The following is a 15,004-nucleotide window of genomic DNA, read 5'->3' as shown; positions in this document are numbered from 1 at the left end:
AAAAATTGTTCAAAAGTTTCTAATGGTTTTGATTCTAGCCTGATACTTAAATGCCAATTATTTATTATTTAATTTTTTTCACTTTGAACGTGTGTATAGTACTTTTTTTTTTATTAGAGCTTCGGGTGGTATCATCGCCAAAGCTATAATATATTTTTTACTATTTAAGTTAAGAGCTAACATTTTAAAAAACCTAGGTATATTTGGCCTATTAACCTAGGTATACTTGATTATAAGAGTCTCACAATATTTGTTGTTTCAATTTCAATATTTCGTGTCCCCATAGATATGCATGCTTTCAGCATTATAAATAAAATAAAAATCTAATCAGTTGTTTAGTACAACCTCAAAACGGTAAGAGTTAAAATTCAGGTTTCTTTAAATTAGAAGTTTAAAATATTATTTAAAAATATCATTTAAATGAACTGATCTGTGAATATACTGAGCAGTGATCAAGTGATCACTACCACAGACTATACTATCATATCACTTTCATATTTGTTCCTATCTTCATGTCATTCAGATATTTACATTTCTGTCAAGTCCTTCTTATTTGTGATTGTGAAAGTGTTTTAGGATTATTCTTTTGTGTTTTAACTTAATTAGTATTGTTCTTTTTATTAAAAAATGTCTTGTCGTCAAGCATACCATGCTGGATGTTGGTACACCGAAAATGGTAAGAATTCTATTTAAGTTAATGCTTTAATCTTGGCGAATCTCTTGTGATCGATGATTGTTCCAATTTAACTATATTATAAGTTTTGATTTCAAGTATGTACCAAAGACCTACATTAATTGGATGTTTTGACTATGACTTAAATTTTTATTATTTAAATTAGTTCGCAAAGTCAAAGGGACGATGACCTTTCTTTAGAATGCGTTTTTCGTTCACCAATCCACTGCTTTCTTTGTTTTTCGCAAATAACCTCATTTTTAGAATAGTTTGACATTGTCACGCAATAGTGACATTTGACATAAGCTGACGCGTTCACAATTGTGAGAAGATTAAAAAGAAAAAAACCTTTGTAATTTCGTAATATAAAAAATCAAGTAATGACGGACGTGTGCGGTTATGAATCGTATATTTTCTATAAACTAAAAACAATCCTCATATTAAATAAAATTCAGAATAATACATCAAAAGGTTTTTTTGTTAATTTGATCTGCGTGATGTGTTCTTGAACGCATTTGAATGCTTCGGTTGCCATGACAATGGGCTTCCATGACAGTAATTCAAACAAACGTCAAACTTTGAAGGGAGTAAACAGTTTTTAGTTTATTTAATTGGCTTTTAAATGGTATTGATCAGTGGTTAATTTAACGCCGAATTTCATTAGAATGTCTGATCGGACGAAACCTTTCGCCGCCCCGTCTTCCAAATTGGCGGTAAGGAATAAGCGACCACCTACTGCAAGTGGAGCATCTTCATCTAGAAAAGTGCCGTCAACGGTCGTGAAGGAGAAGACACGATCAAAATTAAATTCCACCACGATCGGAGAGAGCGACATCTCTGTTTTGAAAACGGAAATGCCGGATTTTGAACCGGAAAACCGCGCCATTGCGTACGGCAAATTTTTGCGCGCCATGCTGGAAGAGTGTTTGGTCGATGAGAAAATAGAACGGGAAGAAACTCAAATCGATGTACAAATGGCGCAATTGGCAGACAGATTTCAGAAAACCATTGACCATCTAGACAAAACTAACCGACGGATAAAGGAAATCAATTTCGTGGCCGAACAAAAACGGTACTTATTTTTTCTATATTTAAAAAAAATCAGTAAGTAGGTAATTAAAAAAAAAGTACTAAAGTAGTGAATGTTCACTTAAAAAATATATGTCCACTTAAAATTGGCCAACAAAATGAAAAATATATATAAAAACGCAGGTGTGAAATATACCTGGTTTTTAATTATTTAATAGCTTATACATAAAACATTTTCACCTTCATTTAAAATTACATTGACACTGCATTCCATGTACATATATTTTTTTTTAAGCATATTAGTTTCTCATCAATATGATATAAGAAAATATAAAACAAATAAAAACTTGGAACTCTTTTATTGTAGAGTTTGGTGGTACTAATATAATGTAGAGTACACTAATTTCCAATATTTATTGGTATACCTACAATAAAGTTTGGTACTCTTAATAGTTTTCAAGTTATAAACGTGAAACTCAAAAACACATTTGTGTTGAAATATTACTAAGACATCATGACATGTTTGATCATTAAAATTTCCAATGATATCAACCTCCATATTTTTGCAACTCTTTTTTTTATGTCAATATAATAGGCTTGTCGTTGAATAAACATAATGCCAAATTTATTAATTCAATCTTTGAAATTGCTATTGGTTTTTATGTACCTCTTTATTAAGCTTTAAGTTGATAACTACTATTAAAAACTATGCAATAATTTATGTAAATGCAAAAAAATACTACTAATGATTACAATCATGTGTTGTTTGTTAACTGTGAAAGAACCGGAATTCCTTAGAAATATTTGATATCCATCAATGATAATGTCATTACAGAATTTAAATAAAAAAATTACACTTACCAACCAGAACTAAGAATGAAAGTCTTCATTTTCAGGTTGATTGATTTAAAATCGAAGGATTGCGAGAAATTTTATGATATAACATCAAATTCAAACACCGTACAGCTTTTAGAGTCTTTGAAGAACACAGAACAGTCGTGCTTAGATCAATTGCAAACGAAAAATATTGATTTCGGCTATGATAAAGAGTCCGGGCACAAGCTACTGTTGGATGCTGTGACTGATGCCATAGAAGGATTAGAAAACATTAAAAAGCATTCGAATCTAGACATTGACAAGTTCAAAGAATATGAGAAGACACAGAAAAGTCTGGTGGAGTTGGAAAAAGAGAGGCATGATCTGGAGAGGCTACGAACGGACTTTGAGAAGAAATTTCCTGATCTCACAGAGAAACTCTTAGAGGAAGTATCTGAGAAGATAGCACAAGTGATGAATACTGATGAATAATGCTTAGCATATTGTGATGAATAACTTTAGCAAGAATATATTGTTTATACTGTGCTGTTTGTTTTTGATTTTTATAATAGCTTTTTGGAACTTCGAAGTTCACATGGGTTAGGTATCACGATGATGCCGATTTCTGCCGTATTATGGCATATATTCTGCAATAGTCTCAATATATTTTGGCTTGTTGGGAAGCCATTATTTGAAACAACCAATGACTTTAAATACCAGGGGACCAGAAGATGGCCCACTGATAATATGCTTTTTACACAAATTATTTCATGATTTAGAATATTACAGTACTAAAAGTCAAAATTTATAAATTTTCATGATTGTAGTGAGGTTTATTACCACAGTTCTTGTTCACATTTGAGTTGTGATATCTATGATATCGGATGACCATTTTCAATGCGAATCAGTTTCAAGACCTCTTTTTTTTTATTTGTTTATTTATAACACTTCATGTATTATTTACATTAACAGACTTATCCAAGGCATTATATATCAGTCAACCAAAGCTAATGCAGAGTTAATTATGCATTAAAATATAAATTTAAGTAATATTCAATGGAATAAATATTAACAAAAATGTTCAAATCAAATACTTCATTTCTTTTTACCAAAACAGAGCCTCCAGTGTTCATACCGGCATATCCTAACACAGCATGTATTCTAGCATAAATTCCAGAGTCTGTGATGTGATCACAAACTATTCCTCCGATCACTCCCAATAAATGATTAAGGGCAAATCATATTAATCCCAAACTAAGATTTCCTACAGAAACCGTGAGCCGATAAACATATATATTTAGAAGGGTGAACCCCAAAAAAAATTATAATTTATAATTTGCGTAATTACTGATGGTAGGACCTCTTGTGAGTCCGCACGGGTAGGTACCACCTCCCCGGATATTTCTGCCGTGAAGCAGTAATGCGTTTCGGTTTGAAGGGCAGGGCAGCCGTTGTAATTATACTGAGACCTTAGAACTCATATCTCAAGATGCGTGGCGCATTTACGTTGTAGATGTCTATGGGCTCCAGTAACCACTTAACACCAGGTGGGCTGTGAACTCATCCAACTAGTTAAGCAATAAAAAAAAATCTGATGTTTTAATGTTTGCCCGCCCCGGGACAGACCACGGCTTTTCCCAACAGCCGGGAGCTTTAATTATTGTATTATTGAATTCAGGTAGCGAACTGTCGCGGCAACTAGATTTGTGGCTATCGAAAGCAGACCTCACCCACGGGCCGGCCAGAGCGATAATAGCACCGTAAGTACGTCATGCGTTGACTCCGATATTACCAGTGGGCTTAGTGCGAGTTTTTTAACGTAAACGTTTTAACGAAGCAAACTTACGTAAACGTTCCGACGCCATAAGCTAGACCGCGCGAGAGAGAGATGGGCAGACTTTTCATGATGCGCATGTAGTGCGACGTCACGCCGCGTACTTATTCACAAACACTACACAAGCGCAACGTGTGAATATGTTGAACGCGAGCTACATGGTAGGCGGAGTGGGGGGGGGGTGTTAGGTTTTATTTTAGTTACGGAATTTCTTGATTCGGTCGCCGCGTTCAAAGCCCGCGATAAAACCAGTAAAATACCACCGCCCTGTCTATTTCTGCCGTGAAGCAGTAACGCGTTTTGGCTTGATGTCAGCAACTTTGATACATAAATATAAGATTCAGTTTATATCAAGAAATCCTTATGAAGTTCCCGCTTCTGTGTGGGCGCGATGGATATGTGGAACTTTATGTCGAAATATAGGGCATAGCCTGTGAGGGAAAGAGATAGAATGCTTTCGAAGGTTTCGCTCCTATAGAACGTGACGCATGTCTTTTTTTTTCAGTCACGCCGGATATTCCTACTGCGGCGCTTGCTCGGCGTACGCATATAGACAAGTCAGTCCTGTGGTTGTGTGAGTATATAGTTTTTTTTTTTAGGAGGAAGGGTTATTGTAGGCCCAAAGGTCTTTCCAGTTTCACCAGGACAGGTGGACGAGCAAAGGCTCAGTCAAGAGGGGTGGGATTAGCTAACAGCCGAGCGCCTCCGAAGGAGACCTAATAACTCAAGGCAGCTGCTTCGCGGACGAATCAATGTATAGTATTTATGTAGATTGATTAGTAAAAAGGTTTTTTTTACGTGAAACCATTGCACGCGGCCATTAGATTGCTTCCGGATACCCATTGTACAATATAGTTTAGATTAGGCAATGTGATTCGGTGATTGTTCTTTTTTATTTCTTAGTATGGCAACATTGGCTTTTTGTGACGCCAATGCTGCCCAGAGTCGAGTTCCTAGAAGTCCTCAGTCAATAAATCAATACGCGTAATAAATATAAACAATGATATGAAGCGCAATGTGATATTTTTCCGGTTACATATTCTACTTACTATCTTCAGGTTTTCGAGTTTGTCAGGATTTTTACGAGCAAGCTTAGCAAAGTAGATTATAATAATATGCTGATAATTAATTAAAAAAAAAACTTGAAAAATTGATATTTCCAGCAAACGAATTTTCATATTGGGCCCATCACACCACGTGAGGATCGCAGGATGCGCTCTTTCGTCTCTCGACAAGTACCAGACTCCCCTCTACGATCTCACCATCGATAAACAAAGTAAGTTGTGTGCTTTTTATGTGTTTACGGCCATCGGCTACGCGACCTTTCAGTATGCATAGATAATCATTAACTTATTACTTTTAGTGTGATATCGACTTGCCGCATTAAAAGTGTACAATTTCCTAAAATATTCGAAATCGAGTTAATATGCGGAATCATTTGATATCAGTATTTTTCTCATAAATACTGTCAAAAGAGCGTAGTTTAGTTTTTTATTTTTTTTATTTTGCCTATGTGTTGACTACTATTAACAAAATTAATAGGTATATAATTTTATCATACTTTAATAGACAGATAATGTAAGTGGTAAAAAATAAAAAATAAATGTTCCAAAGATGATTAATATTAAAAATATGACATGTTAAACTTTTAAAACACTCTCCTGTAAAATTAGTAAGTTTTGAGATTGTACAGTTAACGGTAGAGTCTTTTCGTTAACGGTAGAGGTAAGAAAGCGTCTAATCAGTGCGGCGCTACTGTAGCAAGTGGTGTGGTATCAAAGATGGCGCCAAAAGTTGCTACTGTCTATATATGAAATTGTTCAATTCTGCATACTTCTCTCCGTTAACGACTGCTACACTAACATCGCACCACTTTTTTTTATTGCTTAGATGAGTGGACGAACTCACGGCCCACCTGGTGTTAAGTGGTTACCGGAGCCCATAGACATTTACAAGGTAAATGTCACCACCCATCTTGAGACAACTGAGGTGTCACTTTTAACAGTACAACGGCTGCCCCACCTTTCAAACCGAAACTCATTACTGCTTCACGGCAGAAATAGGCGCGGAGGTGGTACCTACCCGCCCGGACTTGCCACGCCGGACACCTCGCTAGTCACCCATTAGAGACAATTGTACTCATCTCTACCCTCCATAACTATAGGAAGTAGTTTGACATATTTTTGACACGCCCTCATTCTGGGGTTGCAAGCTCTCGATTTTTGCGGGACTAGTGTGTGTTTATATTGTACGTAGTCCATTGCGTGTGCAGTATACGCGGAGCTGGAGGCCACACGTCAATTCGATAGGATGGACGAGCAGACCGATGAAAATGAGCATTCCATTGAAATGCACCTACCTTACATAGCCAAAGTCATGGAGGAGTAAGTGATGTGTTAATTTTAGTTTTATCATTTATTCTAACTTCTTTTATTGCCTTTGTAAGCAGACGAGCATACGGTCGACCTGATGGTGAATGGTCACCGTCGCCCATGGACGTCAGCAATGCCAGCGGCAGAGCCAAGCCGCTGCCCACAAGTTTGCCTGTCTAAATAGTTTTATAATAATTATTTAAGATTTTAACAAAAAAAAAAATTCATAGATGCAGTCGAAGACAATTCAATATTTGTTATTAAGTAGAAAATTTAATAACTATTTATTGGTCGCATCTCGATAAAGTTTGAGAATCATCTAAATTGATGCACATAGAAAAAATCTGAGGTAGCACATAAAAAAAAAGGTACAGTCCGATTGAGAACTTCCTCCTTTCATTTTTTAAAGTCGGGTCTATTATAACCAATATGCGTCTAACTATCAAAATACGACGACAATGACTGACATCTTAAGATATAGATACATTTTAATGTAACACATTTTCTCTTTTATTCTGTATTGACGAAAAAAATGTAGTATATTTTTCTGAGGTGATGACGTCTTATAAATCCGGTAATTAAACGGTTGTCTGGAAGAGATCGCTTTTAACGATAAGACCGCGTATTGTACAAACGTATCTGCTTGTTGACTGTTTTCTGATGTTAATTGTGTTTCGGTGTGCAATAAAGTATGTTCTCTCTCTCTCTCTCTCTCTCTTTAATTTGTAATCAAGATTCATTCGATTTCTCAATTTTCAGGTACAAAACCAGTTTCACGATTATACCGATTTTAGTAGGCTCTCTGACTCCAGAGAAGGAAGCCAAGTGAGTATGGTTCTGCTGGTATGCCATTTTAGAACTTAATATGTTCGACACAATCCCTTAATCGCACTATCGATATTAACATACAAAAGCTCTTTATATGCGGGCTATACGTTCCGTCAATATGCCAGGAATACAGAAACCGTAAATGATAAATGGTAATTTACATAATTATATGGGATTATAGGGGGGGATACGTTCCGTACGCGACGAAATAAAAACATACTTTAAGCTAGGAGTGGGTAATATCGGTTTTGCCGCGTATCGAATCGTATCTATATATCGAGTATCAATACCGGATATTGAATCTATATATTGATGGATGCTAGTAGATTTTTTCGATTCATGATATTTGAGATTTGAAACGATACGCTGATATAATATCGTAGTAGATATAGATTTAAGTCAACGTTATACGGTTGGTTTTCTGATATCAATTTATAATATGATTTTAAAGTAATAAAAAGAACATGAAAATAAAAATATCAAAAAAACTTTCCTTCATGCTTTTATCATGCTTAGGACTGGCTACATTATTTTCAGTTTTTAGTATTTTGTGTCTTAATTTAAAATTACAAAATATACCAAAAGAGTGTAGATTTCAAAAGTTTAATACAAACACAAGAAATAAACTCAATTATTTGGATTCAACTAAAAATAGAAAAATGTGTACTTTAAAAATCAAACACAAAAAACTTTTAAGTATTTATAAACACTTGTCCAAAAATTCTAGTTCAAGGTCAAAGTGCGTGAAATTAAATTCAACGATGCAAATAGGCTATACTGCATTGAAGTTAAGGTCGAAAGTTGAAACTTCTTTCCTAAATTGTATCCTGCTGATACGCTAAGAATAATCTACAGACATATGGACTTAAATATAAGGTTTACAATTGTATGGATAATGCCTGTTTCTGTTTCATTCATCACATGATATCCCTATCGTGCGCTCACTCACTCTGGCCGATTCGATACGAACCAAACGAATATTGCTGATATTCACGAATCGGTACGATACGCCGATGCGCATCACATCGAGCAATATCGTTTTTTTTTTTTTTTTTTTATGATTGAAACTTTACTGGTGGCCCGAAGGCCTTTCCAGTTTCACCAGGACAGGTGGGCGAGCAAAGGCTCAGCCAAGAGGGGTGGGATTTGCTAACAACTGCCCGAGCGCCTCCGAAGGAGACCTAACAACTCAAGAGCAATTGTTTCGCGAATGAATCTACTACCGGATCGGAATCGCGACCCGCTGAGAAGATCCGGCGAGAAACTCAGCGGGCTGATGCATGGGTTAGGTTGCACGTCGACCTCTTTGTCGAGTTCGACGAGTACGGTTACCGGGGTCCCTAAGCCTGCCCCTAGTATTAGAGCTGAAGGCATCTAATGCAAAGGTTATTGGATCTGATGGATCCGTAAGGACGTGTCTAGGGCGTCGACGGTGACTGGCTCCTGCATGATCAGGATTCGGGGAGTAGTCAGCGGCGGCAACGATAAGGCGATTATCATGACGCATAGCCTTATCGAAGTATCGTTCCGACGCTGACTTCATGTATTTCCGAATTGATTCGAGGCCCAGGTCGTCGTGTAGGTCAACGTTCCTCACGAACCACGGAGCCCCGACAGCTAACCTGCAAAAGCGGGATTGTAGGGATTGGAGGGTGTCTATGTGTGTGCCGGCCGCGTGAGCGAACACCACACTCGCGTAAGTCATGACGGGCCTTATGCAAGTTTTGTAAAGTGTCACCTTGTTCCGAAGGGACATTTTACTCCGCTTACAGATCATGGGGTAGAGTCTACCGAGAATAAACGCGGCACGGTCACGGACTGATTTTATATGCGGGCGGAATGTCATCGATGCATCCAGGGTAACGCCCAGGTACTTGACCTTCCTGGCCCAGGGTATGGGTTGTCTAAAGAGAGTAATCGGGGGTGTGAGATTCCTCCTCCTAATCCGGGAGGAAATCCGTGTGGAGCTTCCCCTCTGAAATAGCACCGCAGTACTTTTCGCTGGGTTGATGTCTATGCGCCATTTTCGGAACCACTGTCCTAGGGCTAGGGCTGCGCTCTGAAGCTTCTTTGCGATTAGGGACTTATTTCTACTAGAATAGTAAACAGTCGTGTCGTCGGCGAATAAAGCTAAATGGGTCGGCGGCGACCGGGGAATATCGTTGACGAATAAGCTAAATAGGAGGGGTGAGAGGACAGAGCCTTGCGGGACTCCAGCTGTGAGAGGTCGTGGGGAGGAGCGGGTTCCCTCGACTCGATATCGAAAAGAGCGGTTCGACAAGAAGTCCCGTATGATGGCACGAGACTATCCGGCACGCCCATGTTGAATAGTTTGAAAATCAAACCATTGTGCCAGACTTTGTCGAACGCTTTTGCGACGTCGAAGAAGAGAGCTCCCGTGTATAACGGTTTTGGTCGATTAAGCCCCACAAGAATGTGCTCCGTGAGGCGGTGCACCTGTTGAACGCATGAGTGATTTGTACGGAATCCGAATTGTTCATCGATGAGAATGCCCTTGGATGAGACGAAGTCTCTGAGACGATTGTAGAGCAGACGCTCATACAGTTTGCCTAGAGACATGAGGAGGCTAATCGGGCGGTAGCTCGTCGGATGATTTTTTGGTTTACCGGGTTTATGTATGCCGATAACGTCCGCTTCTTTCCACACCGCGGGAAAGATACAGTTCGCCATAGCGGCATTGAAAATAGATGCCAACATCACGATGAGTTGGACGGGTAGAAGTTTAATAACGCGGTTGGATATACCGTCGGAACCGGAGCAATATCGTGTATCGGCTGATATCGATATATAGATTTCGATTCACGAATCGGTACGATATGCCGATGCGCATCACATCAAGCAATATCGTATATCGGCTGATATCGATATATAGATTTCGATTCACGAATCGGTACGATATGCCGATGCGCATCACATCGAGCAATATCGTGTATCGGCTGATATCGATATATAGATTTCGATTCACGAATCGGTACGATATGCCGATGCGCATCACATCGAGCAATATCGTGTATCGGCTGATATCGATATATAGATTTCGTGCGGGGCGATATCGGATTCAACGGTATTGCTGCGATATATAGATATTGAATCTAGATACGATTTATATCACCCACTCCTACTTTAAGCATAGTTGTAATAAGGTCTATTTTACTTCTTTGTTAGTGTTTTTTTTTATTGCAATGAACGGAGGAAGCTCACCACCGACCATGAAAGGCAGAACTTAAAGCTACTTGCCCAGAACTTAAAGCCCTTGAGACATGAGGCCGAAGTCTTAATGGAATAACGACTGTGATCCTTCAAAACAGCAGAAATTGGCTATTCGTCTGAGGTTCCACCAGCGGGTATGGAACTTGTAAAATGCCACGTACGCTCCTAAAAGGCCAGGAAAGGTCATGATCACTCTCAGCGGGTCGCCATTCCGATCCGATGGTAGAATCAGCGAAGCACTGCTCTTACTAGACTAGATGTCTACAAATCCTCCTAGGCTGAGCCCCCGTGAGCTAGTCTACCAGTCAAGGTGAAGCCCGAATAACCCTTCGCTACCAGGAGCTCGGCAAATAAAAAATCTCTTACCCAAACCAAAACTGGTCAGGTACGGAGCGATACTGGCGCCATATCTGGCCGACCCTCAAAACCTGCTGGTGATCTCATCCGACTTCTGCCACTGGGGCAGCAGATTCAGGTACACGTGGAAGGATAGCTCCAGGGGCCACATTTACCAGAGCATCGAGTGGCTGGACAAACAGGTGAGAGAGCACAGCAAGCTACATATAATTAATCAATCTAATAATTCCATAAACTTTTTGATTATCTATACTAATATTATAAAGAGGAAAGATTTGTTTGTTTGTTTGTTTCGAATAGGCTCCGAAACTACTGGACCGATTTGAAAAATTCTTTTTCCATTAGAAGCCGACATTGTCCCTGATGAACATAGGCTACTTTTTTTTTTTTGTTTCATGTGTGTTTTAATGTTTCCGAAGCGAAGCGAGGGCGGGTCGCTAGTTTTTAATAAAACTACAATATGTTTCTGTCTATAACACAGAAACGATATTTAAAGTTACTTTTTTATGAAGAAAAAAAAAATGTATTTTAATACCATATAATTCACAACACTATAATTATCTTCATTAATTTTAGTGTAAAAATATTTCGACAAATCTTTAACAATTTCACACCACTATTTCATTCAATCGACGTCATATATTTCTATTTTTAAAACCGTCTCTTTATTGCCAATATCAATGTTAATATCACATCACCTCCCAACTAGCGCATGATCGTCAAAATTTCAAATTAATGAAGGCATAATCATAATACATTATAATTATGTAATAAAATAAAAATAAGTTGAGACAACAAAACCAAGCATGTTGCTTGGTTTTGTTGTCGTATTTGAGTCGTATTTATTTCAGGGAATGGATTTAATCGAAAAAATGGATCCGAAGGCGTTTACGGATTATTTAAATAAATACGGCAACACCATATGCGGTAGGCATCCGATCGGAGTGTTACTACAGGTAAAAACTAAATTTTCGTATGGTAGAAATTGTTCAAGAAATTTGTTCATAAGATTTGAAATTTCCAAGCCAGAGCCGGATTTCGCGGTGGTAAAGAAAAACTTAAAAATCATTTTCTGTATCTTTCTTCCTTGCGAGCATAGATGTGGTTATTCTCAAAATGGATAATTCAAATAATCTGTAGTAAAAATTAAAATATGAAGTTTGCATATTTTTATCGCTTTCGTTCCGTCCGAATCTAAGTGGTCATTATGACCTGTTATTGTCATGGTGTCAATAACAAATTGGTGTTATTGTCAGGTGGACTTGTTTATTGGTGTTCTCAAGCCGGACTACTGAGTAACACATGTTCGGATTTCTGTGCTTTTCGTGAGAAAAAAGTGTTCTATACTAATATTATAAAGAGGAAAGATTTGTTTGTTTGTTTGTTTCGAATAGGCTCCGAAACTACTGGACCGATTTGAAAAATTCTTTTTCCATTAGAAGCCGACATTGTCCCTGATGAACATAGACTACTTTTTTTAATTTTTTTTGTTTTGTTTCATGTGTGTTTTAATGTTTCCGAAGCGAAGCGAGGGCGGGTCGCTAGTCCAATATAAACATGCCAATGGATATGAATGAAAAGATTTTGTTTTTAAATTGATAAGTACCTAGTCAGATCAAATTTGGTATTTTTTTCTTTATTTTTAATTTGGGTACTACCTAAGAAATATTTTTTTTATTATTATTTTTGTGTCCCCAATAGCTCTACTATGAGTTGTTTCCAGATTATCCATTCTTTCTGGGACACCCTGTATATGTTTTGAACGTAATTTTCATAAACTTGCATAAGCCCGATCGACTTGATAATTCGCATCAAGGACTTATGACGTTGTAAGATTTTAGCTTTTATTTGTAGGCAGCGGCTTGGCTCTGCCCCTGGCGTTGCTGAAGTCCATGGGCGACGGTAACCACTCACCATCAGGTGGGCCGTATGCTCGTCTGCCTACAAGGGCAATAAAATATATATATATATATATTAAAGGTTTTTAATTGGTGTTTTTTTTTCAGGCCATCTCTAAACTAAGCTCCCAATCAAACGCGCCCAAGATGTCATTGAAGTTCTTGAAGTACGCTCAATCCTCGCAGTGTATGAATTCGAAAGACTCCTCCGTATCGTACGCCAGCGCGTCTCTGGTGTTCGAATAAGGGTTGCCAGCGTCGAAATAAATTTCAGAGTTGCCAACCTAAAGTCATTTTACTAAACAGTACAATAGAGCTTAGCAGCGGTCTCCGAACTCCGATTTCCTTGTTTATATGACGCAGTGAATTAGCAGTCCGCAGTATCAATTCCCAATCTCCTTAAGATTCTCTTCAGTGCCACGTCACGACAAACAAACTAAGATTGTCAATTTTGGTTTTCATTAATTTCCAGACCGCACCTTCGGTCAACCGTCATAAATAACCTCTCGGTAAAGTCGTGGGAATGATTTTAGTGGCCACTTTCAAAGAACCCAAAGAACTACGCCTGGTGGCTTAGTTTAATTTCCCCCATACTCTTGCACTTTCACAGGCGCTAAAAACTTAATAAGCCACCGTTGTTAAACCTGAAGAGACATTAAAATTAACAGAATGAAAATTATTAACTTCGCGTCCAGCCTTCTCGCCCGCGCTTCCATTCATAGAATATTTGAATTTACGCCGCGTCAAAAGCACCCCGCTTATGGTTTAAGTTTCGGAGGGGATAGCACTCCGTTCGGTTGGTAGAAACTTGGTTGTGATTCTATAAAAGGCTTACTTTGTCCTCTGCCTTATTTGGAGTGACAGGCGTCAAGTTTGACAGCTGTCAAATTTGTCGATATCTCGGTTCGAGACGCGAACACAAATAACACGTCATTGAATTTGTACTTATCCGTTATTATGTAATTACCTTCACTGTCTAATGTTTTTGGATGGTTACTAAATTTATTATTCAGTCTATAAACGTTTTGTAAATTATATATAATAATTATCTATATGAATGCTTCTCTGGGTATAAATATATATATGTCGATTGAATTTAAAATTGTTCGCCAAAAATTGTATTTTCTTTGCGCGTGGGTTCCTTGATAGTCTGAAATTTAGGTACCTTTGTTTCTTCAATCCTGTGCTTTTTACCTCTACAACCCACAACGTGATTAAACTTTCTGCCAATTATCAAGATAGTAACAAACAAATCTTAAAATAGATATTGTCTAAGCAATTTTGATTCGAGTTTCAGCTCTAAAGGCTAGCTATTATGACCGGCTTAACTACTTATGTTGAAGAACGTTTAAGATAAAGTTGCCAGCACTTTCCAAGAAATAATAATTTAAATGTAATTTTACCAGTTTTTTTATTGTCATTATATTATTTCGTGATTAAAACGTGATTTATAAACAGTAAAAATAGTTCTAATTATACTTACGAATCGATCGTAAAACCGATGAAAATATACTTTTCAGAATTTGTTCTGTCAATAAAGTGTTGGTTATAGAATCAAAATTGCTTCGATGTTTTGGAACGCACTTGTGAAATAGTAAAAAAATGTCAATCTATAGATCTATGTACATTGATTAAGCATAAGTTTATGAATAGAGATGTATTTTAGTTTTTTTTTTCCTTCTTTATTTCTTAATTTTATACTCGCACATTTTGTTTAAGTATTTCAATAAAATACATTTAATAGATGTTGTCTTTTTTTTCTGTTGTTGAATCTATAGATGCAAGAAAGAAAACATTATGATATTATAAATGGGCAGATAATAAATTCAATATTCTCTATTCTATAATAGTTATCTTAAAAAAAATACCTTTTTTTGATGTTGGTGTTATTGGTTACCGGACCCATGAATGTCATATTTATATTGACACAAACCTTAAAGATATAGAGGGTAGAGTAAGAAGCGCC

General features: G+C 37.4%; 2 protein-coding genes across 3 annotated transcripts; both read left to right on the top strand.

The window, feature by feature from the left end:
- The first annotated feature begins 500 nt into the window (after window positions 1–500).
- LOC114246640 (protein MEMO1) lies at window positions 501–14,783 on the top strand. Its single transcript, XM_028179280.2, has 9 exons — window positions 501–676; window positions 4,197–4,278; window positions 4,858–4,926; window positions 5,516–5,628; window positions 6,625–6,736; window positions 7,484–7,549; window positions 11,169–11,322; window positions 11,992–12,096; window positions 13,147–14,783. The coding sequence occupies exons 1-9, from the start codon at window positions 628–630 to the stop codon at window positions 13,282–13,284; spliced, it is 888 nt and encodes a 295-aa protein (XP_028035081.2). The 5' UTR covers window positions 501–627; the 3' UTR covers window positions 13,285–14,783.
- Window positions 538–3,064, top strand: LOC149501886 (uncharacterized). Of its 2 annotated transcripts, XM_028179281.2 has the most exons (3): window positions 538–676; window positions 1,338–1,745; window positions 2,599–3,064. In XM_028179281.2, exons 2-3 carry the CDS (start codon window positions 1,339–1,341, stop codon window positions 3,008–3,010), a joined length of 819 nt encoding a protein of 272 aa, XP_028035082.2. In that variant the 5' UTR covers window positions 538–676; window position 1,338; the 3' UTR covers window positions 3,011–3,064. The 2 variants fall into 2 exon arrangements, with proteins under 2 accessions (XP_028035082.2, XP_089587385.1); XM_089731259.1 differs by lacking the exon at window positions 538–676 and having other exon boundaries at window positions 1,211–1,745.
- Window positions 14,784–15,004: the final 221 nt, after the last annotated feature.

The sequence above is a fragment of the Bombyx mandarina genome, chromosome 11 (genome assembly GCF_030267445.1).
Source record: "Bombyx mandarina strain Sakado chromosome 11, ASM3026744v2".
Classification (NCBI taxonomy): Eukaryota; Metazoa; Arthropoda; class Insecta; order Lepidoptera; family Bombycidae; genus Bombyx; species Bombyx mandarina.
Note: the sequence above shows the minus strand (reverse complement) of the source record. Positions and strands in the feature narration are given on the sequence as shown.